The following is a 25,673-nucleotide window of genomic DNA, read 5'->3' on the forward strand; positions in this document are numbered from 1 at the left end:
CATTGGTTTATGCTTTCCCTTGGCGGGAGGACTCCATGCCCTGTGGGGACGGTGGCGGATATGCAAGTTTTCCGCCTACTCGGATATAAACCTTTGTCCAATCCAGTATGGAACGGAGAACTGATCGATATTTCATATTGACTCAGTGGTTCTTTACAAACTATGCTTTACATGATATAGGGTGAGACCACTATATTGGCTTGTCTGTTATTCATACATAGGTATATGTACTCTTCGAGACTTTTCCAGAGTCTAGTAGGACTCTTTCCTGTAGGGGGCAGGAAGCACTAATATGGTCTATGGTTAGTTGAAAAGATGTATGACGGTAACATCTTAGGTCTCTAGGTCTAGTTGGCCGGGAAATACCTTCGGGGAGTACGGCACGTTTTGAGAATCCACAGATACAGTAATGCTCTGGTATACTTCCATCAGGACGACATGGCTTGAGCCCAAAAAATGGATTTTGAGCGAAGCGAAAAATCTATTTTTGGGTGAGATGGCCATGTCGTCCTGATGGACCCGCCCTTCCCTTTCTTTTAAAGGGCTGTAGTTCCCCTCCCTACATACAGTATCTGTAGCACCTCGTGTATCGCTACAAGGAATACAGATGGCGCCGTGAGCGGCGCAATGCACGCTTACGAAACGGGAGAGGAGAGATACCTTGCGAGCGGCTCTCCTTTCTTTCTCGTTTTCGTTTTCTTGCCAATTGACCCCTTTGAAGTGTTAATTCTGTTCGGGGTGCAGATTGCTATGTGGCGTGTCAAGAATATGTCCTCTGATATTTCGCGATATCCCTGGTTCTTTTATTAGGGATATTTGCTCCAGGAGTTAGAATTCTGGGTACCTTAAGGTAAATTCTCTGGGAATATCGCCGTAGTTGTATATACCCAAGGAAGCTACCCTTTAGGAACTTCCATCAGGACGACATGGCCATCTCACCCAAAAATAGGTTTTTCGCTTCGCTCAAAATCCGTTTATTTACTTTTATCAACTATGTTCCATTTCAAATGGTTCCTGTAGAATATGACTGATACTTCGTTAAATATCTTATAAAAGGTTTAGTTGAAGCTTAGAATTTGTTGCATCATATTTTTAGTACCATAGGGGATCAGCCTTGTGTAGGCTCGGCCACTAACTCATTCCAAAACTTCCTTAGTAGCTATCGTGTGGGGGCTAATATCTCGACTACCAAAATGAATCCCTTGCCTCAAACAAACGCAAAAGGTAGTAAACATACAGAAAAGCTTGATGATTCCAGTTTAGAAGATTATACAGAATATGAACATGAAGATGAGGAGGAAGCAGAAGAGGCTGAATTGGGTGTCTATTTCAGTCTTAAAGAAAGCTTAGTGCATAATTGTATCCAAGTAGAATGGCCCTTTTAAGTGCTTATAGCACCTATGCTATTATGTCCGTGAATGCAGCTACTGTATTTCTCAAATTATGTATTATCTGAAATTTTTTATTTTCTAATGGAAATTGAATAAATTGTTGCCTCAGGTTGAAAATATGCCAACTAATTCTTCTTACTGTCTTTTGTCAAGACCCAATTTCCCGCAAAAGAGGTCTTTGATTTATGCAACTAATCAAATTCACAATCTTGCTGTTGCTCTTAAAAAACTACTCTTCATTCAATTATTAATTTGAACAATAGGAAGACTTAGAATACCATTTTTGTAAAGTATATTGACTAAAGAAATATGTTCTCTGGTAAAAGAATAAGAAGTATGGCGATAGTTGAAATTTTTTTTTTTTTTCTTTTGTATAGTCTATAGTAAGGATTACAGTATTTCAACTCTTGGGACAGAAAAATTTACGTACTATCCAGATCTTAATCTTATTTTAAATTATTTAACCTGTTAAGATAAAACTATTTCAGATGATTCTCAGGAAACTAATGCAAGGTTGATGAAACATTCTTAAACATAGAGAACAACTGTGTTGCTCTAAGGTTGGGACAGTATCCAGTGAGCAGAAACTCAATTTATTTACTTCTATATTGGGGCCCTTTGGTGATCAAGATAGGATTACTAATGTGGTAGTTCAAGTACAGTAGCATCCGTAACACAATTAGACGCTTAAGGTAATTTTCTCAAAGGTCACTTTTGTTTTTTTTCTTCATAGGATTCAATGGCCGATGCTTCTTGACATTCTGTTTCCTTCCCTAGAGGTCCCAGTTGGGGGTTCATCAGGTTTGAGAAACCCTTCAACCCAGTCATTGGGTCCTATCTGCAGTGAAGGAAGGTTATCAAATTCTTATGTCCACAAATACTCGCTTCCATTCAGAATTTATTCACATAATTCAACCAAAAGCTCATCTTTTGAAATGAGTGATTACAAAATTTTGATGAAAAAAAAAATGCGATAGAAAAGTTATTAAATCCATGCCCCATATTTCAGAACAGGTTGTTCATAGTACCCATGGCAATGGGTGATGTAGGCTAGTTTTTTAGTGTTTCAACTCTTAACCAGGTACAGTATACAGTCCTCATCAAATTTTAGTGAGGAAGAGAGATTGAATCTTTTTAATGGAATTGGCTGACTCTTACTTCCACATTACTATTCATCCGGAATCAATAATCTTCTTTGGTCTACAAACATATCAAAGGTTTACCAATTCAAATGCCTATTTTTGTTCTAAGGGCTACTGCTAAAGTATTCACCAGTGTGATGACTCCCATCTCAAAATGACTAAGGTTTCTGGGTTCCATAGTTCTTTTATAACTGGACAATCGGATAACTCTGAGGAGTCTTTGGAAAAGATTCAGGTTCAGCAACTTTGGTTACTTAGGTTATTGGAAAAGGTCATTGTATAAGGAGTTTCTTCTGGTTCTGTCTCAAAGAATTTTATATTTGAGAATGATAATAGCTGCAGATCCTTTTCAGGCTTTTCCATTGAAAAAAGAGGATTTAGTCCTTTTTTTTTCTAAATTCGAGACTAAAGGCAAAGGAATATGATCTAACCACTTTGTAGTATTGTATTGCTACACACTGCCATATGATTGTAACACTACCCTAGAGGGGTCGGGCAATTAAAAAGAAAAAAATGTATAATTTTTTTTAATAAAGTTAAAAGTTACGGGTCATTTCATCTTTGCCGACACATACACAAAATAATGTGGCCTATTCTTTACACATTCTCCTCTTTCCTCATACACCTGACAACACTGAGATTACCAAACAATTCTTTTTTGTTCAAGGGATTAACTACTGCACTTTAATTTTGTTCAGTGGCTACTTTCCTTTTGGTAAGGGTAGAAGAGACTCTTGAGCTATGGAAAGCAGCTCTCCTGGGAAAAGGATGCTCCAAATTCAAACAAAACATTGTTCTCTAGTCTTGGGTAGTGCCATAGCCTCTGTACCATGGTCTTCCACTGTCTTGGGTTAGAGATCTCTTTTTTGAGGGTACACTCAGGCACACTATTCTATCCTGTTGCTCTTCCTCTTGTTATTTTGAAGTATTTTTAGTTTATATATGATAGATTTATTTTAAAGTTATTATAGTTCTTAAACTTCTCTTGTTTATTTCTTCATTTCCTTTCCTCATTGGGCTATTTTCCCTGTCAGAGCCCTTGGGCTTATAACACTGCTTTTCCAACTAGGGTTGTAGCTTGGCAAGTAATAATAATAATTTGACGAGCTTCGAGAGAGAAGTAATATGAATCTTAAGTATGTATAGAAATAAGTTATTTTGATTTAAAAAAATTTTTTATTTAGATAATAAAATTATACAAGTGAAGAGAAAGATAAGTCGTATGCATTTGAAAGGCCACTAAATTCTTATTCTTTTCAAGTAACAAAACAAAAAAAGAAAGAACACTAATTAATGCTCCTGAATAACTTATGAACTGGTAAAAAGCAGTAAGTACAGCAGCAGATCCATACATAAGCATCATAAATATTCACTGTATATTATAGAACTCTTACATTACTGTTTTTTTGGGGTCAAGCCATGTCATCCTGATGGAAGGTTCCTATAGGTAGCTTTCTAAGGGATATTTGGCTACAGTGATATTCCCAGAGAGTTGACCTTTAGGTCTTCAGAATTCTAACTTCTGGCACGAATATCCTTAAAATTTCTCTTAAGGATATCGCATAATATCGGGACGTATATCTTGATACGACTCATGGCAATCTTCACCCCGAATAGCGTTTTCGTTTCGAGGGGGAAGAGTGGCGAAAAACAGAAAGGGAGCCGTTATCAAGGTTACCCTTCCTCCCGTACTACTACGAGTATCCAAGATGGTGCTCATTCCTATTTTTGTAGCGAATTCGCACGGTGGTTTTCCCTGTTGATCTAACGTTTTTGATTGCTTTTGTGAGGATTAAATATGCAATCTCCAGCTTCTTCTACCTCTGGAAAGTTGAGTATTTATACTTTACAGTGTATAATGTTAAGCTCCTGCTTCACAGTGAAATTAGAGTAATTTATTGTGTTAAGGAGCTAGGCCTGTAACCGGAGGCGCCATGGGCGCTGTCGTTCTTTATGCATGTGTTATTTAGTTAGCAGAACGACTATCCTGGTTGTAATAGCATTAATAAATTATGAAAGCTATTTAGGCACAATTATACTAGTAAAGATATATATTTTATGCATAATTTCCTCTTCCTTTTGTCGATCGTATACGTTAAGAGTTTCGGCAATTTAGGTAACCGAGATCTCGTCTCGCGCTAGGCTACCTAGCCTATGCGCTGTAGTATACTTTCAGATGTTATCCCCGTTTACCCTCGTGTATTGTTTTATCAATCCAACGGGAGATAGTACATCTCCTAGAATTATATACCTCGATACTTGCAGGGTGGAGTTCTGTTCCATCTCCACCCGAGTCCACTCGTGATTAGGCTGTGGGCCCAGGGATCGAAGGTCCAGCGATCCCGAAAGTGGTATAATCTGCCTCCTACCTGGAACCCCTCAGTGCTTGGGGGGTACTGAGGACTTGTGTCCGTGACCGCGTCCTACTCTGCCCGTGAGGGGATTCCGGAGGAACCTCCTCTTTGGCCTTTTCCTTTATAAGGACGAAAGTGGTCGACTGCCTCTCAAAGCCAGGATTAAATGCTGGCGACTGGGCTACCAGCTGTTGAGGGACCATCTGAAAGGTGGTTTGAGGCTGTGCTACCAGTTGAGACAACGTTGCCATGGTCACGGCTGGAAGTTGCGTAGGTTTACGTGGTTTCCTTACCTTTTTGTTCTTAGGTTGAGGACCTCTGTCTGAGGAGGATTTCCTTTTTGATGTCATGCCCCACTTTTGGAGAAGGTTCCTATTCTCCGTGGCTGCTTTGGCTATGACTTCTCGGACCGCTTCCTGTGGGAAAGGGTTGTTGCCCCAGATACACGATGAAATCAGTTTCCTGGGTTCGTGTTTCACTGTTGCCGAGGCAAACATGTGCTCTCTATAGGTCCTTCTTGACTTGATGAAAGCATATAAGTCCTTCACAACGGTATCCATGTGAGACTTAGCCAGGAAAACATACATTTCTGGGGCATTATGTAGGCCTGCGCGCATTTCCAGGCAGTTCTGATGAGAAAGGGAGGCCGCTAGTTTCTCTTTCGTCTCCTGTTCTCTCCTCAGAAGATGGTCTGGCAACTTCGGGAGGTTCTCATTGAACTGCTGGCCTGCTATCTCTGGATCCAATTTCGAGACGAAGAAGGTTAGATGGACGTCTTTCCACTTCTCCTCGCAGGTAAGCATTGCTAGAGAGAATGGTTTGCATTCTTTTAGAGATGGGCAGGGTTTGCCCTCTTGGATTGCCTTAATGACAAATTCTAGAGCTTTCTCCAAAAAGGAGAAAGGGATGGAGGAAGGAGCAACAAAGGTGGGATGCCTCTTGCTCAGTACTGAGACTTTGGAGTTGGTGTATCCGGCTCCTTTCAAGGACTTCACAAGGATGGCTTGTGCCTTGTCATGTTCGAAGATATTGACTTCCTTCGGTACCGTTTCCTCACGGGACGCAAGGTCATCCCGCAGTCTCGTGTAACAGTCTGGATAGGCTCAAAAGCTGGGCCAGAACTCAAGATCTTTGAACAGTTTGGCCCCCAACTTCTCTGAGACAAATAGCTTCCCATTCATCATGGGCATGTGCTCCGCATACCTCCAGGGGTTGGTTTCGGAGCAGTGAGGGAGATCTGATACTCTAAGGGGCTTAATAGAGCCCCTGGACGTTCCAGGGCGGTCCCTTTCCTGTATCTGTCTCTTGTTCTGTTGGATGGATTGCTTCATCGCTTCCTGTTCCTTCCGGAATGATTCCAACATCTGCTGGATCGAAGTGAGGAGTGCTTCGCTCTTGTCGACCTGTGTAGTTGCTTGAGGAGTTGGGGTTGAAGAGGTTGACGGCACATGTGGTATGCCGTCATGGCGAACCGAGGGTCCTCAGTTACCGTCGAAACGGATCCTTCTTCCTCAGTGCGTGGTAGATCCACGTCTTCTTCAGGGCATTCTTGCAGTAGGTCCTGTTCTGTATCGGTGGACACTTCTGACATCCGTTCTTGGTGGATGTCCATGCCTTCCAGTGCCTTGTCTATGTCCGCGTCGATCTTCAGTTGTATGAGGGAGACAGGACCTGTTCCCGGGGCACCACCACATTTGGTAGAGCCTTGGGGAACAGTAGGCACCTTAGGGAGTCGTTGGGTAAGTACGGTCCCTGAAAATTTCTTTTGGAATCTACTTATCTATATGCGAAGGGTCTCCCTCGCTGTATCTCTAGACTCTATGTTGACTGAGGGAGCTTCTCCAAAGCCGTTGGCCAGCAGGGTCAAACTGGTGGGGCAACCCTTCGAGTCCCAATTCTTGAAGACTCCCGACATGATGCAGCAGGGCGCATGAGTCCTGCACTTAGTGTGGCCACAAAAGTCTTTGCCTTTGTGGTTGCAGGTTAAGGCTGCACACTTCTCCATTGGCTCCTCCTGTAAAGGAAAATTGGCTTAATGAGTACATCATTTTTTATATCAGTGATATAAAAGCATACACTTTTTATCAACAATAGTAATTACTGTCGTTTATGAAAGCTTAGGATAGTAAGCTTGAAAGGAAGTAGAAAAGACACATAACTGTGTTTCTCCTCACATGTCATTGCTGAGACCTCCGTCAGTAGTTAATATTTTAGTTCCCTGATAGGGAGAATACGAGGTAAGAGTAACTCTAGGGACTAGAATTACGGTTAGCAAGCGCTATACTAACATTATCTACCCGCAATATTAACACTGATCGGTGATTTAATAGGGTCCCGATGATCAAAGGATTCATCTGGGTCTTGAGGGATTACTCAACCTCAACATTATATTGTGGTCCCAACAATAGACTGTGAAAGGAAACTCAAGAGTATGTTAGAAAATAATTGTACTACGGTATTTTTTGTATACTGTAGTTCAGCCGGTGTACTACCGGGGTTAGGTTAGTACCTGGCGGCACTAACCAATAGAGAGAGAGAAAGCATTAGGGAAGGAGAGTTTCCTATTATTATGGTTTAGCACAACTATTGGAAGTGTAGGACTATCAGGCCGCCTACTGTCTCCTTGCCAGAATGAGAGTTCTAATGGAAGGGGTAAGAATCTTTCCGATTCTAGCTTCCATCCATCCACAAAAGACCTGCCACCAGCTGTACTGCCGACGGCAATAATTATGGATGGCAGACCAAGAGAGGGCTAAAGACTTCTCAAAGTTATGTTGGGTTTCCCACCGGCAGCCGTCAGGGCCGGCTCAATCTTCCCCTGTGACATTCACTTCCGGTGAAGGAAGAACATAAGGAGGAATGTTGCTGAGGCGGCTGGCTAACTGCTGCTGGTAGGGTCCCGGCCGGCAACGCAGACAACCTGGCAAGCCAGGATGACTGTCAGAATACCGGCGAAAGAATGTTGTGCTAGACAGAAGGGGGAAGGGAAAGAGTCTTATACTGTAGTTCACTGGAGGAGAGGTGGCGGCAGGTATGCCGTTTACCTCCGCCAGTGGACTGGGAAAGCGTGGCTTCCTGTGTCGACGACGTCGTCGGTGGCAGAGGAAACATGATTCCTTTGCTGGTGACATCGTCGGCGGTAAGACAAGGGCACCCTGAGTTAATTACCATCTATACCAAAGCCGAGTACTCGACGGCAATGAAGAAAGACGGTGTTTACTTACTATCTAACCCAAAGCCGGAGTTCTACTCTACAGCAATGAGGAAAGACAATGGTTGCCACCTGTAATGGCGGTGGTACTCAGGGAGGGAGGAAGGGTTTAGCTTCTTCTCTCTAAAAGAGAATATCGAACATTATTCGTAATTCCAGAGGATGTAAATCATCACCTGAATTAATAATGCATGATAGGGTGAAGCTATACGTGGGAAGTTACTTTACTAACGTATATATGAGCCAGGCTAACCTAGCTCTGGAAGGAACAACGGCCATGTTGGTACCGCCAGGGTTCCCGGCAAGGTTGGTACGGGCGGGGCTTCTGCCTAATACGAAAAGTAAAGTTACATAATCGGAAGAGGAATAATAATTTTTATGTATGCACGATCTTCACTTGTATAATTTGCCTAACTAGCTAATATTATAGCTAAATACCAGCAATTGTCGCCTTACTAACTAAATAAAATGTAATGATATTCGGCGACAGCGGTCGTAAGTTGGCCGCCTCTGGTCATGGCAACACTCGACCAAACACACTTAAATTATTCAAATTTAACTGTGAGAAGGGAGCCTAAAATTATACATAGGAAAGAATTAATACTCAACTTTCCAGAGGATGAAGATGCTGGAGATTGCATGATTATTCCGAAAACTTGCAATAAAACACCGGGAACACTTCGGGGGTACACCTAGCTTATACGCTACAAGTAAAAGGAATGGTGGCCGGTAGTAGTACAGATAGGAGGTCCACCGGGTACCTCGATCGGCACCCTTTTTCTTTCGTCACTCTTCCCCCTTATATCAAAGAGTTAAATCTATTCGGGGTGAAGATTGCTATGTGTCGTATCTAAAAAATACGTCCCCGATCCCTAGCGATATCCTTAACTGGATACCCACGCCAGGAGTTAGAATCCTGGAGACCTTCGGTTTATTTCTCTGTGAGTATCGCTGTGGCAAATATCCCTTGGAAAGGCTACTTAAAGGAACCTTCCATCAGGACGACATGGCCGAGCCCAAAAACATTTTGAAACAAAATTAATAAATGGAACTGACTCGCAGTATTTTACACTGGTCAGCCTATGTCATTTATAGTCGTTAGGAAGATTGGACTGTTATTTTATAATGTGAACGCAAGCAAATTCTTTCAAACATTACCTGTTCAAAGATGCAGTACAGTACTGTACGGTAGTTATTTGTCTGTAAAATAGCATGATGTTTCTTCAGGCTTACATCCTTCATACTCCTCCAAATTAGGGTTGGTTAAATCACCTATGTCATCGTGGACTTTTCTCTCAGGATCATGGGAAGGAGGCCCAAAGTTTTTTACGCAGGCACATCTGGGATTGCCTTGGCCTGGTGTGTATAACTTCCGAGGAACCCCAGCCCAGTCACGGTCGATGCCTCCACTGTTGAATGAAAATGACAAAAAAGGAAAATTAAATCTTTTTCAATTTCTCTAAGCTAGGCAACATCCTAAGTATGCAAGATAAACTTGTATGAAACAAATAAGATTTATTAGTTATTTATTAATTACTTAGTGTTATGCAGATCCAATGAGTTCCTACTGACTTGTTTAAAGTTCCATAGGTAGTACAGTATAATGTTGTTAAACTTAACAATTTACAGATTACCTAGTGCCAAACTTTGTATCATATTTTATCAAAATGAATATGCAGGTATTGAAGTTATCTTATAGCAAGATTCAATGTGTAGAGGTACAATCATTTTTTTATCTTTTTGAGAAATCTTCCGATTGACTTCTTGCTGTTTAATGGACTTTATAACTATAATATATCTTTCTACTCTCTTACAATTGACATATCAACTGTTAGAAATGTCCACTACTTGTTAACCTGATCATTTAAATACTGTACAATTGTTTTCAAGAGCTTATCCTTTGCACTTCTTTGTAGTTTCCGATACTGCATTACAATGAGGATCTATAGCGAGCTTTGTTATGATACTGTGCTGAAAGACAGCAAAGATCAAATACGGGCATTATCACAACCCGAATAATATCTGATTTTAGATAAACCAAAGAACATAGATTCTTTATAACTAAAGAACATACTGTACATTCTTTATATAAGTAATCCTTAATGGTTGTTATTTATTACCACTCTGCTGTTTGGAATATGATGCTAAAGAAAAAAAAAAATAGTTAAATACAACTCCAACTACTCAGTCACATAACCGTAAAGTAAAATGATTATAGACAGTGCCAGTGCTGTCAGCGCTACCAGTCGGTGATGTTTCATAGTTACTACCCAGGCTAGTGTTAAATTCCACTTAAAACAAATTGTTTTTACCTACATAGTTGCCAAATCATTTGCTTCTATGCAAACAAGAAGTGAACATTAGGGAAGATTTGTTAAAATAGAAGAAAACAATGGAAAGATGTAAGTTTGTATTAGTTAGGGAATTTTCTACGAATTTGTCATTTTTATTCAATACTTCTCATATATAGTTTATTTGCTTCCTTTCCTCACTGAGCTACTATCCCTGTTGAAGCCCTTGGGCTTGTAGATTCCTGCTTTTCCAACTAAGGTTGTAGCTTAGCTAGAAATAGAATTAATAATAAAGTACTAGAAATAGAATTAATAATAAAGTACTAGAAATAGAATTAATAATAAAGTACTAGAAATAGAATTAATAATAAAGTACCAGAATGACGTTGCATTAGTGGATCAGCAGGGCGCACATTTCTGTCGGTTTCTAACAGAAATTGGGAGTAGAAGGCTTGTTAGCCTTAACACTATTAGCTGTCAAACTCAGAGGTTGGGGAACCACCCTAAGAAATTTCAGGGCTACGACTTCCAAATCTGGAGGGAAATCCAGATCCAAGATTGAGGCGGTGGGGTTCATTTATGAACAGGTAACACATCATCATTCTCCACAACTCCACAAAAACTCCAGGAGGAGAAGAAATATCCTGACAGAAAGAAGGACACTCTTTTGGAACAGGGCAAGACTGTAAAGAGCGAGGGCATGAGACTTGCGTGGATGATTCTTCTGGGTGCGAACCACAAGGAAATATAGTGCGATCCCCTGAACTACGGATTGGAGGACACGCTTCTCACTCTCTGGAACTGTGTAATGGCGGACATACCACCCATCTTTTACCATCATGCTGATGAATCATTGTCTTAATAGGTGCATCATAACACTAATCCTGTCGAGCGTCGTTTTCCCTCCCTTTAGCCTTCGACGTAGGGATAGTTTTCTTTGGGTCGATTATGTAAAGGATACCTAGACCTCTAGGCATAAGGGGAAGTGCAGGCTTCCCCGCTGATGAAAGTGAGATATAGGGCGAGGGTGGGCGCTCAGGCGAGTCGCTCTCCAACTGAAAGAGCGATGTATGAGGTGAATAACCAGAAAACTCAGTTTGACCTCAGATCAGATACAAAACAATTATCATAGGAGGCTAGGGTGCTAGGAGGTGATGACCATGGCACAACAGGGCGGTTCTTAGTCTACGTGCAGCAAGCTGCAGTTGAAGCATGCTCAATGACTGGGGATAAAATGCAGCAAGAGGATCAACCTATAGCGAAGGGTCTCCTGCTTGGCTATGGAAGGCAGAAGAATCCAGTCAGGAAAAACTTGATAAAACACTTGGCCACCATCCTTTGTCGTCTCATCCTGTGAAAGACTTGAAGCAGGAAAGGGGATTTCAGAAAATGGAAAATGAGATTCAGATGTTTTGCTCACTTTCGAAGTTGAAGTCATCAAAGAATATTGATCCCGTCTAGATTATATTTCTAACATCATATTTCTCCCAATGGGAGGGCGACTACTTCCTACACACAACACAAGAAGACTGACATGCAGCAATGTCCCCTACATGCCGGACACAGAGGATGAGGATTGTCATTTAAACGACTCGTGTTCATTCCACAATGATGACCATCCTCACCAGGACAGGCTCTCATCATACAAACTTGATTTGCACTCATACTGAAATGAATAGAAAAACAGTTAACACAAAGAAAAAAACTTCAAAGGCCAGATGCAACAACACACTTCCTAACAGAACAACGGCCGGAGTAAGAATGGCTTGCCCCTGCCTGTGCGAGTTGGAGCCTGTCCATCCTACACACTGGTTGAAAGAGGCTGCCAAATCGTCAATAATTCTTCATTGGCTGTCTCTAGCTCACACCAGAGAAAACCAATTTTAAATGACAAAGGTCTGTTTTGCATAGGAACAAAATACTGTAATAATATACATTGTGCACTACAATTGGTAACCACTATCGGGCAAAGTAGAAAAAAATTCTAGACATGATTCTAATCATGACTTTGTTTCAAGTACAGTACTGTACTGTAAAATAAAGTTAAATGTACAAAACTAAGGCTAAGAATCAAACTGCAAGAGTTAAACCACAGGCTTGTCTTTAAAATGAAATGTTCTTAGAGGAGCCACGACATTAAGCATCAAGCAATTTCAGTTCTTAAATGAGATTTAACAGAATATACAGTATATTACTGAACATTAAAATGATATTTTAATTATAAAATAAATTTTTGAATATACTTACCCGGTGAATATATAATAGCTGCAACTCTGCGGCTCGACAGACAACATACTCAAAAAAACTCGCGAGCGATCGCTATGCAGGTTGCGGGTGTGCCCACCAGCGCCAACTGTCGGCCAGATACCACTCTTGAATGTAAACAAAACCTTCAATTCTTCTCGTCCCGCTGCGTCTCTATTGGGGAGGAAGGGAGGGTCATTTAATTTATATATTCACCGGGTAAGTATATTCAAAAATTTATTTTATAATTAAAATATAATTTTTAAATATTAAACTTAGCCGGTGAATATATAATAGCTGATTCACACCCAAGGAGGTGGGTAGAGACCAGAGTTAATATGTTTACAGCGTATAAGCTAAGAGTTTTTTCATTTTGACAGTTATCAATAAAGTATAACAAAACCAAAATAAATAGGTACCTGGTAAGGAAGTTGACTTAGACGATTACTCTGCCTTGTAAGTCTGTCTTCCTCACGGAGCCCAGCGATCCTCTTAGGATGCTGACAGACTCCCAGGAGCTGAAGTATCAAGGGCTGCAACCCATACAACAGGACCTCATCAAACCCCTAATCTGGGCGCTCTCAAGAAATGACTTTGACCACCCGCCAAATCAACCAGGATGCGAAAGGCTTCTTAGCCTTCCGAACAACCCATAAAAACAATATTAAAAACATTTCAAGAGACAGATTAAAAGGATATGGAATTAGGGAAGTGTAGTGGTTGAGCCCTCACCCACTACTGCACTCGCTGCTACGAATGGACCCAGTGTGTAGCAGTCCTCGTAAAGAGTCTGGACATCTTTCAAGTAAAATGACGCGAACACTGACTTGCTTCTCTAAAAGGTCGCGTCCATGATACTTTGCAGAGATCTATTTTGCTTAAAGGCCACGGAAGTTGCTATAGCTCTAATCTCGTGCGTCTTAACCTTAAGCAAAGATCGGTCTTCCTCACTCAAGTGTGAATGAGCTTCTCGTATTAACAATCTGATAAAATATGACAAAGCATTCTTTGACATAGGTAAGGATGGTTTCTTAACCGAACACCATAACGCTTCAGATTTACCTCTTAAAGGCTTCGTACGAGCTAAATAGATCTTAAGAGCTCTAACGGGGCATAATACTCTCTTTAACTCGTTGCCTACGATCTTTGATAAGCTAGGAATATCAAAAGATTTAGGCCAAGGACGAGAAGGCAGTTCATTCTTGGCTAGGAAACCAAGTTGAAGAGAACAAGAGGCTTTTTCTGTCGAAAAACCGATGTTCTTGCTGAAGGCATGAAGCTCACTGACTCTTTTAGCTGAGGCCAAGCACACCAGGAAAAGAGTCTTAAGAGTGAGATCCTTCAGGGAGGCTGAATGTAAAGGCTCGAACCTGTCTGACATGAGGAATCTTAGGACCACGTCTAAATTCCATCCAGGTGTAGTCAAACGACGTTCCTTAGAGGTCTCAAAAGACTTAAGGAGATCTTGTAGATCTTTATTGTTGGAAAGATCTAAGCCTCTATGCCGGAAGACCGAAGCCAACATGCTCCTGTAGCCCTTGATCGTGGGAGCTGAAAGGGAGCGAACTTTTCTCAGGTATAAGAGAAAGTCCGCGATTTGGGCTACAGAGGTACTGGACGAGGATACAGATACTGACTTGCACCAGTCTCGGAAGATTTCCCACTTCGATTGGTAAACTCTAATGGTAGAAGCTCTCCTCACTCTTGCAATCGCACTGGCTGCCTCCTTCGAAAAGCCTCTAGCTCTCGAGAGTCTTTCGATAGTCTGAAGGCAGTCAGACGAAGAGCGTGGAGGCTTTGGTGTACCTTCTTTACATGTGGCTGACGTAATAGGTCTACTCTTAGAGGAAGACTTCTTGGAAAGTCTACCAGCCATCGAAGTACCTCGGTGAACCATTCTCTCGCGGGCCAGAGGGGAGCAACTAACGTCAACCTTGTCCCTTCGTGAGAGGCGAACTTCTGCAGTACCTTGTTGACAATCTTGAATGGTGGGAATGCGTATAGGTCTAGATGAGACCAATCTAGGAGAAAAGCATCTATATGTATTGCTGCTGGGTCTGGGACTGGAGAGCAATAGATTGGAAGCCTCTTGGTCATCGAGGTTGCAAAGAGGTCTATGGTGGGTTGACCCCAAGTCGCCCAAAGCCTCTTGCACACATCCTTGTGGAGGGTCCATTCGGTTGGAATAACCTGACCTTTCCGACTGAGACAATCTGCTAGAACGTTCAAGTCGCCCTGGATAAACCTCGTCACTAGGGAGATGCCTCGATCTCTTGACCAGATCCCTTGCGATCTCGTACAGTGTCAGGGAGTGGGTACCTCCTTGTTTGGAAATGTACGCCAAGGCTGTGGTGTTGTCCGAGTTGACCTCCACCACTTTGTCTCGAAGGAGACTCTCGAAGCTTATCAAGGCCAGGTGAACTGCCAAAAGCTCCTTGCCGTTGATATGCATGCTCCTCTGACTTGAGGTCCACAGACCTGAGCATTCCCGACCGTCCAGTGTCGCACCCCAACCCAAATCCGATGCGTCTGAGAAGAGAACGTGGTTTGGTTTCTGAACTGCTAGGGGAAGTCCCTCTCGTAGACTGATATTGTCTTTCCACCAATTCAGGCAAGTCTTTACTGTTTCGGAAATCGGGATCGAGACCGCCTCTAGCGTCTTGTCCTTTTTCCAGTGAAAAGCTAGATGGAATTGTAGAGGTCGGAGGTGTAGCCTTCCTAGCGAGACAAACTGCTCCAGGGATGATAGAGTTCCTATTAGACTCATCCAATTCCTGACTGAGCAACGTTCTCTCTTCAACATCTTTTGGATTACGAGCAGGGCTTGATCTATTCTGGGGGCCGACGGAAAAGCCCGAAAAACTGGACTGCGAATCTCCATCCCTAAATACAGAATAGTTTGGGATGGGATCAGCTGGGACTTTTCCAAGTTGACCAGAAGTCCCAATTCCTTGGTCAGATCTAAAGTCCAATTGAGATCCTTCAGACAGCGATGACTGGACGAGGCTCTGAGAAGCCAGTCGTCCAAATAAAGGGAGGCTCGGATACCCGATAAATGGAGGAATTTTGCCACATTCCTCATAAGCCTCGTAAACACGAGAGGAGCAGGACTTAGGCCAAAGCACAGGGCCCGAAACTGGTACACCACATTGTCGAACACAAATCTCAGAAAAGGTTGGGAATCTGAGTGAATGGGGATGTGGAAGTAAGCGTCTCTTAGGTCGAGAGAGACCATCCAGTCTCCCTTTCTGACCGCCGCTAAAACTGACTTCGTGGTCTCCATGGTGAACTTTGTCTTTGTGACAAAGACATTCAGAGCACTGACGTCTAGCACCGGTCTCCAACCTCCTGTCTTCTTCGGTACTAGGAAGAGACGGTTGTAAAACCCCGGTGATTGAAGGTCCGAGACTTTGACCACCGCTCCCTTCTCTAGCAAAAGAGACACTTCTAGTTTCAGGGCTTGTCTCTTTGCTTCCTCTCGGTACCTGGGAGAGAGATCGATGGGGGACGTCGCTAGAGGAGGTTTGCGTACAAATGGGATTTTGTACCCCTCTCTGAGCAACCTCACAGACTGTTGATCTGCGCCTCTCTTCTCCCAGGCTTGCCAGAAGTTCTTGAGTCTGGCACCTACTGCTGTCTGAAGCTGCGGGCAGTCAGACTCTGCCTCGCGAGGACTTGGCTCCTTTCCTCTTTCCTCTCTTCCCTTCGGCACGAGTACTTCCCCTGCTGGGGGCTCTGCCACGAAAGGGCGGAATAAACCTGGACGCTGGAGTGTCTATCCTAGGTCTAGCAGACAAGGCAGACGAAGGGGTCCCTTTGCGAGCCGAGGACGCAACCAAGTCATGGGTGTCCTTCTGCACAAGAGACAACGATATTTCCTTAACTAAAAGTTCAGGAAACAAGAACTTAGACAAAGGGGCAAAGAGTAGCTCAGATCGTTGACAGGGCGTCACTCCTGCTGACAGAAAAGAGCACAGAGACTCTCGTTTCTTTAGGACTCCTGACGTAAACGAGGCGGAGAGCTCGTTGGATCCATCGCGGATGGCCTTATCCATGCAGGACATAATGAGTAAGGAAACATCTCTATCGGCTGATGAGATTTTCCTACTCAAGGCTCCCAAACACCAGTCAAGGAAGTTAAAAACTTCAAAAGCCCTAAAGATGCCCTTAAGTAGATGGTCCAGGTCTGAGGATGACCAACTAATCTTCGAGCGTCTCATGGCTAGGCGGCGGGGAGAGTCTACAAGACTTGAGAAGTCGCCCTGGGCAGAGGCAGGAACTCCCAAGCCGAGAACTTCTCCCGTGGCATACCAGACGCTCGATCTAGACGAGAGTTTAGTTGGAGGGAAGGCAAAGGCAGTCTTCCCTAAACTCCTCTTGGTTTCCAACCAATCGCCTAACAGCCGTAAAGCTCTCTTGGATGAGCGAGAGAGAACGAGTTTTGTAAAGGCTGGCATGGCAGCAGGTACGCCTAAAACAAACTCTGACGGCGGCGAACGAGGAGCCACAGAGACAAAGTGTTCAGGGAACAACTCTTTAAAAATGAGCATGACTTTTTTAAAGTCCATAGATGGCGGAACTGCTCTAGGCTCATCAATATCTGAAGGATGATCCTCAGGCTGAGGGTCAGCAACGTCCTCATCCGAAAGTTCCTCATCTGATAACTGATGAGAAACAAGCAAAGGGGGGGGCAATGCTTGACACGCAGCGTCCGCCCGCACTGGTGCATAAGTGGTGGAGCAGGACGCAGCGTCCTGAAACTGTTGAACAGTCTGGGAACTGTCAACAACAACAACAGGTGCGTGAGGACGCACAGCGTCCACCCGAGACTGCTTAGACCGCCTGGGTTGTGCAGTCAAAACAACTCTAGGTTGCGGAGGTTGACGCACTGCGTCAAAACAAGTCAACTCTGATGGTTGGCGAATGTCCTGAACGTCACCAGGCGCATCAGTGAGTTGCTTAACGTCCACATGCGGTTGAAAGTCCACACGAGACCGCATCGGGTGTGGTACAACCCCAACTGGTTGACGTGAGCTGGCTACACCAACGTCAACAGGACGCACAACAGAACGCTTGGGTGGCTGACGGCCAGGATCTCCATGAGGTAAACGGCTAGGTTCAACGGAAACCTTCTCTGCGTTGTAATCTTCCATAAGGGACGCAAGCTTAGACTGCATGTCCTGCAGTATAACCCATTTAGGGTCTACGGTAACGGGTGCGGTAACAGACGGGATTAGCGTCTGAGACGGCACAACTTTGCCTTGCTTAGGCGGCGAGCAGTCATCCGATGACAGCAACGGGTCCGAACTGTCCCAATGACTACATCCGGGACGTTGGACCTGTCCTGAAGGGACCGACTTGCGTTTCAAAGGCCTAGAAACCTTGCTCCATGGTTTCTTGCGTGAAACGCCTTCGGAAGACGAGGTAAAAATGGGCTCTCTCGTCTTATGGTAGGGGCGATCTTGACGAGATACGCCTGATACCATAGAGGGAACGTCTGTTCGCTGATCAAGGCCTCTCGAACCCATAAGTCGTACGACATTGCTTCTCCCCTGGGCTTGGGAGCTTGCAAGAGGTCCCGGACTAGGTGAACGACAGGCACGAACAGACGAACCCTCTGTCGCAACACTGTTCACAACACTTTGCGCACTAATCACTTTCCCACTTTCCGCCGTGGCACTGTGGCACTTAAGTTCCTTCACGTCAGCCATGAGTTGATTACGGTCACTTGCTAACGCTTCAACTCTCTCCCCCAAGGCATGAATAGCACGTAACATGTCTTGCATAGACGGTTCCTGAGTGCTAGAAGGGGGGTTAGGAACAACCACTACAGGGGAAGGATTAGGTTCAGGGGCATGTGGAGAGGAAAAATCTACGGACCTAGATGAACTTCTCCTTACCCTATCTCTCTCTAGTCTGCGTGTATACTTATCATATTCGATAAAATCGAATTCCGAAAGGCCCACGCATTCCTCACACCGATCTCCCAATTGACAGGTTTTACCCCGACAATTGGAACAAACGGTATGAGGGTCGAGAGAAGCCTTTGGAAGACGCCTATTACAGTCCCTAGCATTACACTTTCGAAATCTAGGTACTTGAGAAGGGTCAGCCATTTTGAATTAGTCAAAGAAAATTCCAAAAACAATCCAAGTCATCAACAAATAATCCGATTCAATAAAGAGTTCAAGAGTTTATGTTGAGGAAAAACACCTGTACTGCGAAAGCTCAAACCAAAATAAAGTACTTCACCAAATATGATGGGAAAACTCCAGGTTCTACAGCGAGTATAAGTACGTCTTGTCGTCAACGTCGACAGAGAAGAATTGAAGGTTTTGTTTACATTCAAGAGTGGTATCTGGCCGACAGTTGGCACTGGTGGGCACACCCGCAACCTGCATAGCGATCGCTCGCGAGTTTTTTTGAGTATGTTGTCTGTCGAGCCGCAGAGTTGCAGCTATTATATATTCACCGGCTAAGTTTAATATTTAAAAATATAAGATTTTAAATTTCTTAATCTGTAAGTCCATAAGTCAAATAATGTATGAGGAAAAAAAATATATTAAGAAGAATATCTTTCCTTATTTGCTTCCAAAGGCTAAAATTCATTCAAATGAAAACTTTCTATTTGAAAAGGGCTACAATTTCTTCTAATGTCAATATTGTACACTGAACCTGGATAGAACTGTATCTAGTAGAAAACCAAATCTTTATACCACTGATCAGTAACAAAAAAGAAAAAAAAACCCTGAAATGTACCTGAGAGGAGTGCACCAAACTCGTGAACCAGATTCTGCCGACCACTCAGAATTACATGGGGGAAAAAGTTTTTTCTCTTTGTTGCTGTCTTCCTTTTCTTTGTATGCCTCTGAAATCCACTTCAGAGCTTCAATTTTGTAAGCCGTTGGTTCACCATTTTGGTCATAGTAACGACCTATCAGTTTTCCTGTAAATAAAAAGAAGTGTAAAAGATGCTGTAGCACATACAACACAAGATGTTTTTAAATACCAAATTTAAAAGGAAGAAAAAGCTGAATACAATACACTTACCTCACATTCCTCAAGTGAAGATCATTAAATTTAATAAATATCATTCAGGGGCCCTTCAAGTTTTGGAAAGGGCCATATTTTTTACTAATATGATTCATTTTTAAGCAAACCAGTGAATAGAACACTGTCTCTTTATACTGACCCATTTCGTAATTTAAGTTATAATCATATATTTAGGCATTTTAAGACTAGTAAAGTAATAATTTTTTATTTTTCATGAAATCCTATAGTACTACAGTACAGTAGAGTATACTGCATTCTAACATGCTTTCTTTGGTCCTTCATCCATGATATTGAAAGTTTGAGATTTGAAGTTCGAAATTTCTCCATTTTTTAAATCTACCTTGTGTTAAAAAGGTGTCTTAGTCTAACATTGATAATTTTCTTAAATACAGTACAGTATTTCAAAGATGTGTTAGCTGACTTCAGCATTTAATATAGTTGCACCCAGCTGATTTGTGAGAGCTTTGTTGAAATAAGTCAAAGGATAAAGTTTTGTAGACTTTGATAAATGTTAATAATTTGAAAACTAAACTAATGATAGCTACTCTTATTAACAGGAAAACTGCTCTCTCCATAAAAATCGAAGGTAATTCACAGTTTCATATACCAGAATCTAGAAATAAGTCTTCTGTCTGTCAAGAGAAATTCTCATGTTCTCTTCTCTTATAATTATCCAAATTGACTTCAAACTGTTTCTATCCTGGAGAGAACCTTTGAATTAACTTGGTTTAAAGCGTCATTTAATCTTGGCACCAAAAAATCATCCCAGACTAACATGAAGTTTTTGAGTACTTAATCTTGCAAGTGGTTGTTTTCAATAACTTGATGGGAATTACACCAAACTAATGTTAAATTCTTATGAGGAAAATATGTTGGCTCTCAACAGTGGGGAACAAGTAGTGTTTGTAAGCATCTTACTAGTACGTTGAGGATAAAAAAAGCTTGTTAGTGATGATTTCCTGATAGAATGTAAGGCTATATAACGTACTGTAAAACTTATTATAAAATACATACCCACATATTTATAGTCACTCTGATAGAACTTGTCCCATTCATCCAGTCCAATATAGTCGGTGCCAGATAAACCAGTAATATCATCAATCAATCCTTCTTCACTAAAATCTCCACTTACAAAGGCCCTGCTGGCATCTCGACCTGAAATGGAATATAAAAAAGCTTATTCACTAAATATCTCTACTTGCAAAGGCCCTGCTTGCATTTTGACCTGAAATAGAATACTGCATAAAAAAAGCTTACTACATTATCATGAGGTATGTAGAACAGCAATTAAATATTTAATATGGAAAAATAAGGCCTATTACCAGGTAAAATTATATGTAAGATTAAAATCCTTGGAGCCTAAAAGCCTCAAGTTGTTAGGTTCTTAGGCTTAAAATGATAAAATTTAAAAAAAATGAAATAGTTACTGGCTATATATGCCAAAAAGGATAATAAACTAGAAAAGAATGCAAAAATGATTTTAATATACAGTATTGCATTCCATTATTCCATTATTACAAGCCAAGCGGCATTCAAAGTGGGAAAAACAGAATGCAACAAGTCCTAAAGTACCAATAGGAAAAGCAGTAAAATGCTAAAATGAAACAGCAAAGTAAAGAAATAAAATAGTAGGAAGAGCAAAATGATGACATTGTTCTCCTTTCCATAAATTCTTGGAAAATACTAATACATGTACTGTACTGTAATTTATTATTAGTGATTTCCAAATATTTTCCGAAAAAAATTTCTAACTTTACTGGCCATCTTATCTACAGTAATTTATGCCCTTTGTAAGCATGTACATTGTCTGCATTACGACATCATATTCACTAATAATAGTCTTCCCATATATACTTGGGGTAGAGTTCTCTTGCTTGGAGTTACACTCGGGCACACTATTCTATCTTATTTCTCTTCCTCTTGTTTTATTAAGTTTTTAAAGTTTATACATAAAATATTTATTTTAATGTTGTCACTGTTCTTCCAATATATTTTTCCTTGTTTCCTTTCTTCACGGGGCTATTTTCCCTGTTGGGGCTCCGGAGCTTAAAGCCTCCTGCTTTTGCAACTAGGGTTGTAGCTTAGCAAGTAATACTAATAATAATAATACTGCTTGGTAGAACTCGTGAATTAATTGTACAGTATACGGTACACGTACAATAGTTTGCCTTCGTAGCGTTGCTTAATTTGTTTTTAGAACATTTTCAAGGTCAGTATGTTCTTTTTATGTGATGAAATCATAACTCTTTAATTACATCTTTCTTTTAACTTACTGTTTGGTTGTGTGTGACCATTTGTTATCATTTCTTCCTCTACAAAGCTAAGAAACACAAGTCTACCCATTTTCATACAGCCAATTTTTAATAGTTTTCAAAGACATTATTATTCTAAAGTTTGGGGCAATTTAGTCCTACAACTGATAGTTTGTTAAGGGATTGGAAAAAAATTAAAAATTGATTTCCAAATACCAAATATGTGGGGAAACCCCATTAAGAAGACATACCTGAGAGTTAGGTCAAGTGAGGAGAGGAATCCAGGGGCAGTACTAATCAAGTAGGTCCCAAACATCCTAAGTTTAATTCGGTAACTGTAGTTTTCCCTCATTTTTCTTCATTCCTCTGCCCTCCCCATAAACCAGTTTTCCACCACAGGAGGCATAATGATTATTGTATATGGTAAGGTTATAATTGGTTAACCAATCATTTTCATGGCAATAAATACCAAATTGAGAATCTCATAAGCTGTCAGGAATCAAAATTCAAGTTACATGAAACATGTCACTAAACCTTTATTTCCCATTTCAGAATAAACAACTCAATTGCAATTAATCCTCCCCATAGGGTAAGATTTCTTAAACAACATTACCCCTGTGCCATTCACCAAGATACTTGATAAGTAAGAGCATGGTATTCCAGGTTAGGGAGTTGTATGTATGATAGCAGCCACCTGCATGTATGATGACAGCCGACTTAGAATACGGCAGTCTAAGGGAGGTCGCAGGAGGTTGATAGCCCCCCATTAGATAAGTAGGTAAGGACATGGCTTGTAGATTAGGTTAGGAGAGACAGTTTAGGTTAATTGATGTCCATTATTTATGCAAGCAGGAGGAACTGGCTGCTGATATACAATAGCTCCCAGGTTAGTTTAAATAAAGGTAAGGTTTCAGAGACCCTGACTAGTTAGGATATAGTGACCTAGGTTAGGCAGGTGGGACTGTGAAGTTATGATGTTTTGCTGGTTTTATTGTAGTTTATTACAGGGTAATGTAACCTAGGTAAAAAACTACTTCTTTCTATAGAAAAAGGTCCGTTCTCTTCGAAAATGGCACTCGTTCCTGTCGGAAATTAATAGTTTCAGAAATATATATATATGTTAACATAACTGCTAATGTTAGCGAAGCAAGAACTATTATACTTAGCGTTGCTAATGTTAGCGTGCGCAGCTCAACATTACCGCTTGCCAGTAGATACGAGCTTGATGTTTTTGTTTTCTGGCGAGCGAAGCGAGCCCGCGGTGGAACAAGAGCCATTATAATTAAACATTTTAACAGAATATATATGTTTTCCTCTTGTAAATAACGTGATTTAACCTGTCCATTTCAACCGCAATAACAACCAGTTCGCCTACTTGAAGTTAATCAAACTGGTTGTTGTTTGTTTGCGGTTGAAATGAAGGCAAAATTCTGTTAAATCACATATTTTGCTACAGGAAAACACATATTTTCTGATCGAACTGATACCCTGTAGACTTTTAAAACTTTACCGTTTTGCTAGCTTGGGCACAGGAGTAAATATTTACCATCTACGCTAACTCAAAACTGACATACTGTACCTGCAAAAAATTCGTATCCACCACCGGGTCCATAATGTTTTTTGCCCTTTTTAACATTGTATACAAGTCCTAAAATAGCCAAATAAATCCCTTTACTACCAGGTTGTCCATCATACTGTTTCAACTCCTCAGCTGTAAACAACCTTTCCTTGGGCCTCGGTCTGTCTGATTTATCCTTCGCTCCCTCTTTGGAGGATTTCTGAATATTTGAACCAAGGAAAATTCCTTTCACTCCCTGAATAACTTTATGGACAGCGGCAACAGATGGTTTCGAAAGGAATGCGGTTATTTCTTCGTTAGGATATACTTGCAGAAGAATGGCAATCACACCGATTACCACTGCACTTATAATGAATACCGCTTTCAGTAACTGCATTTCTGTCTTAGATTTTTTATATTTTTCAAGTTCACAATACACCTGCGTAACTTCACAGAGCAACGAGACTCGGCGTCAATTATTTAGTTCATTCATGAGTGAATGGGACAGGTAACATCTCTACATGACCGAGACGTCAATATTGTGATTAATAAACTAGTTGGCAACGTCATACTATTGCCGCTTTGTTTGTAAACAAACTTTCGTTCACAAAATACTACCTCCTAAATGTTGATTTAAATTTACTGTTGTTTTAAACAGTCACTGTATTTTTAACATATCGCATTGCTCTTAAGTAAAGAAATAAAAAGATGATCACTATGTTACAGAATTCTATTCCGTATAAGACAAATTACACTATTTGCAATAAGTTAGAGTCGAGCATTCCCTGAGAATTTTACTATTTTTATGCTATGAAACCTTAAAATGGTGCCGGATTTTGTAATTCTTAAGAAAAAGCCATTTTTATAAAATACATATGCTTCGGTAACGACAGTCCGGTTTCTCGAGAGGGTATGAAGTCCATTCGACGAAATGTCATTTAGAAATTCGTCAATAAAGTGGGTAATTTGTTCCCATTACTTTAGCCAAGGCAAAGTGCACACACACACACACACACACACACACACACACACACACACACATATATATATATATATATATATATATATATATATATATATATATATATATATATATATATATATATATATATATATATATATATATATATATATATATATATGTGTGTGTGTGTGTGTGTGTGTGTGTGTGTGAGAGAGAGAGAGAGAGAGAGAGAGAGAGAGAGAGAGAGAGAGAGACCCAAGTGGAAGTACGTGTCTGAAGCTTTTGTTCTGCAGTGGACTGGTAACAGCCAATGATATATTATTACGATTATATGCCTAATGCAATGCATTTCAATTAAATATAGAAAATCATACCACTTTCTTACCTGTATATATTTCTTCGTAGAACCTCACCTTATGCATGACCTTGGCTTCAGTAAACAAAATTTATAACTGGACTATAACCAAAAGAAATACACCGATCGAGAAAAGGAAAGTGGCGATATAGAAATAAAACCCCAGACTATTATTTTCAACAATAATGCCCAAAACTAAACATATTAATATGAACAAAATGGATAGGAACATCAAAAATTGCATAGACAAACACCAACGCTATACAATAAAGAGCAAAACAAGCAATTGCTAGTTAAAACCATCGTAACCTACCAATAGAACTAAAAAAAGAGAAACTAAAGGACTTCTAAGAGAAAGTTTATTTCCATTATGAGGTAAGTTAATTTATCAAGGACAGGCACGATATAGTCAAAATTGATAAAGTTACTAAATAATTTAAATATCCTCCCCTACAAGAAAAAGAAAAGTGCTTTTTATATATAACACTATAAAAATTAGGTCAAGTTACAAGAGACCTTTTGAAGTAAGACCTCTTGTTTGAGCTCTTGAAGCTTGAGCAGTCCTTCTCGTAGGTCTCCTACTTAGTCTGATTTGAGGTCCTGCTAAAGTCAATGGGTTCAGGCTGTACCTCAAATAAAGAATCAGCTTCTTCACTGGGCTCAAAAACTTAAATATTTTCAAGTGTTAGAATCATCCTCTGAAGTTGCATTAGGAGTATTCAACTCGCAATACAATTCCAGAGGAATAAATGTTTAACATTCACCTTAACATGGCTACCATCTGACTTTGCCCCTTCAACTGTGCGCATCACAAAATCCTGATCAGGAAAGGTATCTACAACTCGCACAAGTGGCCAG

At 41.0% G+C, this 25,673-nt stretch overlaps 1 protein-coding gene across 2 annotated transcripts in view; it reads right to left on the minus strand.

Annotated features, from left to right (window-relative positions):
- LOC137625817 (neuferricin) overlaps positions 1–24,243 on the minus strand; it is a 41,057-nt gene extending 16,814 nt beyond the window's left edge. Inside the window, exons 1-5 of one of the 2 annotated variants that reach the window (XM_068356690.1) lie at positions 23,518–24,243; positions 20,701–20,841; positions 19,393–19,579; positions 9,257–9,507; positions 1,819–2,229 (exon numbers count right to left, since the gene is read on the minus strand). In XM_068356690.1, coding sequence (XP_068212791.1) covers positions 9,291–9,507; positions 19,393–19,579; positions 20,701–20,841; positions 23,518–23,893 — 921 coding nt within the window. In that variant the 5' untranslated portion in view covers positions 23,894–24,243 and the 3' untranslated portion in view covers positions 1,819–2,229; positions 9,257–9,290. Of the gene's footprint in view, positions 1–1,818; positions 2,230–9,256; positions 9,508–19,392; positions 19,580–20,700; positions 20,842–23,517 lie in introns of those variants that run through there. The other variant, XM_068356689.1, reaches the window with a different exon arrangement.
- Between the last annotated feature and the right edge of the window lie 1,430 nt (positions 24,244–25,673).

The sequence above is a fragment of the Palaemon carinicauda genome, chromosome 33, assembly GCF_036898095.1.
Source record: "Palaemon carinicauda isolate YSFRI2023 chromosome 33, ASM3689809v2, whole genome shotgun sequence".
Classification (NCBI taxonomy): domain Eukaryota; kingdom Metazoa; phylum Arthropoda; class Malacostraca; order Decapoda; family Palaemonidae; genus Palaemon; species Palaemon carinicauda.